The following is a 4841-nucleotide window of genomic DNA, read 5'->3' as shown; positions in this document are numbered from 1 at the left end:
CACTGCTGCATTATACGGTCACGCCACTCTGTGTTTCCTTTCAATGTTCATTCATAAACGGAGTGTTCGGCTGGACTTAAAAATCCATGTTTATGCTGGTTTTTACTGTTTATACTGTTTTTTTACGAGAAAAAACTACTACTCTGACTAAAAAAAAAAAGGACAGCCAGCCAGCGAACACGTTCAAAGTTAATTTCATCCGACAATGTTGTTGTTTTGCATCTCGCCATCGCGGAGACGAGATGGCAGATTTCCATACGAGCTGGAACTTGGACTGCCCGGCACACGGGCAACGCAACAGCCAACGACGGCACGTCTCCACGATCCACGTCACGGCCACGCCCCCGACCCCAGAACCGACTCATCAACGAGGCCGCCACAAAAAAAAAAAAAAAAGCCCGAGAGGCCGCGTGAACCAAACCCAGACCATTTGAGCAAGTGCGTTTGAGGACAGCAAGGGTAGTCCCAACCAGACGTCGATGGCCCTGTCCACCCTAATCAGCACCCTACTCGCCGCCGTCGTTTGGTGCGCCGCTTACCTCGCCGCCGCCATCTCCTCCGCCTTCTGATTCCCCGCTCCTCCGACCCCAACATCTCCTCCTTTAGCACACCCCACCTCCAGCTCTTTTAGGTCCTACTACACTCGCAACCTTCGCCCCGCCATGGGGTACGCGCAGCTCGTCATCGGCCCCGCTGGGAGCGGCAAGGTACCGGTCCCCTTCCACCCCGACTCCCGAGCGGATGCTTTGCTCGCCGGCTGGCGTTAGTCAGAGTTGGGGGCGACTCAGTTCGATTAGGGCATGATGGTGTTCCCTCGACTATTATGTTTCAGTTCCTGCTTGTTTCGATCGGGTATACTTACTTTCGTAGTGATCTGGTTGGGTTTCGTTTCCCGTGCGAGACGATTTCCCTCTGCTCTGTTTCGGGGGCTTTTAGTTTGGATAAACCAGTCCCCTTTTGGATTAGAGGGGACAGAAGGCAATGAACTAATTTTCCCACTCAATCCCCTGCTGCCCACATGAAAAATCTGCCACATGCAAAAATATGTTTTAACTTTTGCATACTTGCCACACTGGGGTTTAGGGTCTGATTAAGGAGGAGTTGATGATAGCTTGCTCTAATTGGTTACTTGTGGTGTGTTTGCAGTCAACTTATTGCTCCAGTTTGTACGACCATTGCCAGACTCTGGGCAGGACAATTCATATTGTCAATCTCGATCCAGCTGCTGAGCACTTTGACTATCCTGTAGATATGGGTAATTTTTCTGCTTATGTGTTACAATGTAAAGCTCTTGTCCACACTCCACAGTAAAGTATTGCTCTCACTTACTTTTTATTGCCTTGCATTTTGGCAGATATCAGAGAGCTGATTTCATTGGATGATGTTATGGAGGAGATTGGGCTAGGGCCAAATGGTGGTCTCATCTACTGCATGGAGTATCCTGTTATTTAAGCATTATTTTGCTTATTTTATAGGCTGCCAAAGCTATTTAGTTGATTAGTTCTGAACTAATGGCCGTGTTGCTGGTGCATTTTTACACTTATTGCTTGTTAATGGGTTGGAGATGCAAAACCAGGCTGTTAGGAGCTGAAACTGGATTTGCGTTACCTTTTCTTTGCACTTGGTTGTTGCTCTGTGAGGCTGATATTTTGAGTTTCAACATTGATTGCATATTTTTTTAAAGGGCACCGTTCATTTGTTTGACCATTAGACATAAGCCCTGTAGATTGTGGCCATGCAATCATTGGATATTCACTGATATGACAGAGAATGTGGCGGGACGGATTAGCTCAAGAACTAATCTAGCTAACTTATGACAACGTAATTCATGATGATATGTTCCTTATGTTCATGGAGTTTGTTTTGCTAGGATTTTATGCTTTCAATTTCTGTTTCCTTAACAAAACCTCAGGCACCTAGAAGACAGCTTGGATGATTGGTTTGATGAACAGCTAGAGAACTACTTGGATGATGACTATCTTGTGTTTGATTGCCCTGGTATATTCTCAATTCATCTTTGCATGCTTTGATTGTTTCTTAATAGTTGCACGGTTTCATCTCGCTTACTATTCTTACCACTTACATTAATGTGACAAAACAGGCAATCATCAGTCTTTTTTTACTGATGTGCATTATACTTGTCCATCAATTATACACAAATACCATTTTGGGTTACTTCTGGTTTGTTTAGCAATTCTAGTGTATATGTCTTTCTAATAACAATTCTATACATGAAAAACTACATATTTATAGGGTTGACATCACATGTATCGGTTAATAATTTTCTGCACCTTGCTTTTCCAGGCCAGATTGAACTCTTCACGCATGTTCCAGTTCTGCGGAACTTTGTTGAGCACTTGAAACGAAAAAATTTCAATGTTTGCGCTGTTTACCTTCTTGATTCACAGGTTTGAATCATGAATAGAAATTTTCTTGGCAATGAAGATACATTAAACAAAAACACAAGCCTGATTTCAGTTGTTTTTTCATGGTCCAGTTTGTCAGTGATGTAACGAAATACATCAGTGGTTGCATGGCTTCTCTATCAGCTATGATTCAGCTTGAACTTCCCCATATCAACATCCTTTCAAAGATGGATCTGGTCTCCAACAAAAAAGAAGTAGAAGAGTATGCTTTTTTTTTCTTTCATCCCTTGCATAGTTCCAAAGGTTTGAATTTCCTTGCCTGTATTAATGTTCCAATGTCTCTAGGTACCTGGACCCGAATGCACAGGTTCTTCTTTCACAGCTGAATCGACAGATGGCACCTCGATTTGGCAAGTTGAACAAGTGTTTAGCTGAACTGGTAGACCTACTATGAACCATCCTTCATGCAAGCATTTACTGTTAAAATATTTTTATCGGAGTTCTTTAGGGTGATGCCATGCACCCATAATTGTTGGATTTGTGCATTTAAATTTATCCTTTGGATATAAATTGATAGCCAAGTTAAGATATGCTAAAAGTATAGCTTAGCCTAATGCTACTTCAATGTGGTACTGCCATGGAACAGATCGTCTTCCTTGGTGCTTACGTCTTATAAGCTAGATACAGTCACAACAACTTTAGTGTGTTTGAGCATTTAATATTTGAGTTCTATGGTGCATGTATCATGTTGTCCAATGGACCACGGGCAATTCACCTTTGTTTTGTTTATTTATGGATGGGAAGTGGAAGTATTCTATTACCGATTCTTGGCTGTGGTGTGGTCTTCTGGAGTAGATCAAATGCAAACACTGCCAAATCTGGGGAGATCTTAGAAAATTCAGATTGTGCTGGATTTTCACATGGATTTCTACCAGTTTATTTTTTTAATCTAGTAAATAGTAATATATACTGAATTTGAATGCTTTACTTTTACTGAGTCCATATGTGTTCCAGTGGAAGCCTCATGAGTTATGATTGTCGGAAAGCATATTGCATTAGCCATTTGAAGTAGTTCAGTTTCTTTGTGCTTGGCCACAAGCTCAGAAACATTGATATAAAGTTGTACAAACAAGCAGATGTATTCATTTACATGCTTGTTTAATTATTTTGTATACTGACGTGCTATATTCTTGTTTCCTTTGTACATATGTGAACTAATTCCAATATTCTACTTGTGTCACTTTCTTCAGCGTCATGTTTAATATTTTTATAGTACCTTGTTTTGGTGCTATCAACCTGCAATATTAATCTCAATTCCATCATGTAGGTTGATGATTACAGCATGGTTAATTTCATTCCACTTGATTTGAGAAAGGAAAGCAGGTAAACTGTTGTTTTGTAATGTTAACAATATCTATTACATGGTTAAGTTTATGTTTCTTAGTGTATTGTGCAGAACTCCTGTAAACTATACTAAGATCGATGTAGCCTTTTGTCACTGGATCCCTTGGCATGGTACTCTGCTATTATGCCTACAAATGCACATTTCATATACCACATTTAACCTGGAAGACGTACTTCCATCTTGACACCTCATTTCTGATGCAGTAGCAGTGTAGCACACTAGGCACCATTAATGTGTTACTATTGTGTATTCTGCTGCTGTTACAAAATCATGCTTGATTTGACCCTAGATCTTCCTCTGGGAATAAAAAGATGTCTAAATGTGCCAACTTTATGAAAGGCCGTAACAGGATATGTGTTGTTTTAATGAAAAAGGAAGGGGACTTTAGCTAGCTTGAAATGAATTAGTATCACCGATTCGTTCTTCCTTGCTGACTATTATATTTCTTTTGACATGGTATTTGTGGATATGCAAAATTTCAATTCTTTTATCATGCTATTTGAATTTGTTCTGTTCTCATATAGTCATATCCCTAAATGGCCCTGTTTCTGCAGCATACAATATGTGCTGTCGTATATCGACACCTGTATCCAGTACGGGGAAGATGCAGATGTGAAGGTCAGGGACTTTGAGCCCATCGAGGACGAAGACTAGTAATTGCCTCATTGGATGCCGAAGGACTGCAAACTGGTTGGTAGTAGTCGTGTAGTGAGGAGTGGCCTTTGGGAATATATGTATGGCGCAGGCTGCATGCATGCAAAAAACGTCATAGGATGCTGATGACATCTATCTGGTCTATGCAAGTTCGAAACTAAAGCAGAGCACTCATATCTGCGTTCCAGTAAAAATGATTGTGCCTTGATGTCCTGTCTCTCTCACCACTCCTTGGTTTATCAAAATCGATTCAATGGTTGCCGCATTTGTAGTTCTACTAGAAACTTAGCAAGGGTGAGGTTGATGCCAAATCGATTGTGTAGTCTATGGGCTGGGCTGGACTAAGTTCGTTGAGCTGGCTCGGTGGTTGGTTGCAAAAATGTTTTTTTTTTTCTGAACTCCTTTTTATAAAATAA

At 41.0% G+C, this 4841-nt stretch overlaps 1 protein-coding gene across 1 annotated transcript; it reads left to right on the top strand.

The window, feature by feature from the left end:
- Positions 1–413: 413 nt before the first annotated feature.
- On the top strand, positions 414–4638 carry LOC136538185 (GPN-loop GTPase 3-like). The gene is made up of 9 exons (XM_066530167.1): positions 414–707; positions 1147–1255; positions 1355–1436; positions 1913–1998; positions 2305–2408; positions 2498–2628; positions 2712–2805; positions 3694–3749; positions 4326–4638. The coding sequence occupies exons 1-9, from the start codon at positions 663–665 to the stop codon at positions 4423–4425; spliced, it is 807 nt and encodes a 268-aa protein (XP_066386264.1). The 5' UTR covers positions 414–662; the 3' UTR covers positions 4426–4638.
- Positions 4639–4841: the final 203 nt, after the last annotated feature.

Source organism: Miscanthus floridulus, chromosome 2 (genome assembly GCF_019320115.1).
Source record: "Miscanthus floridulus cultivar M001 chromosome 2, ASM1932011v1, whole genome shotgun sequence".
NCBI classification, from domain to species: Eukaryota; Viridiplantae; Streptophyta; class Magnoliopsida; order Poales; family Poaceae; genus Miscanthus; species Miscanthus floridulus.
Note: the sequence above shows the minus strand (reverse complement) of the source record. Positions and strands in the feature narration are given on the sequence as shown.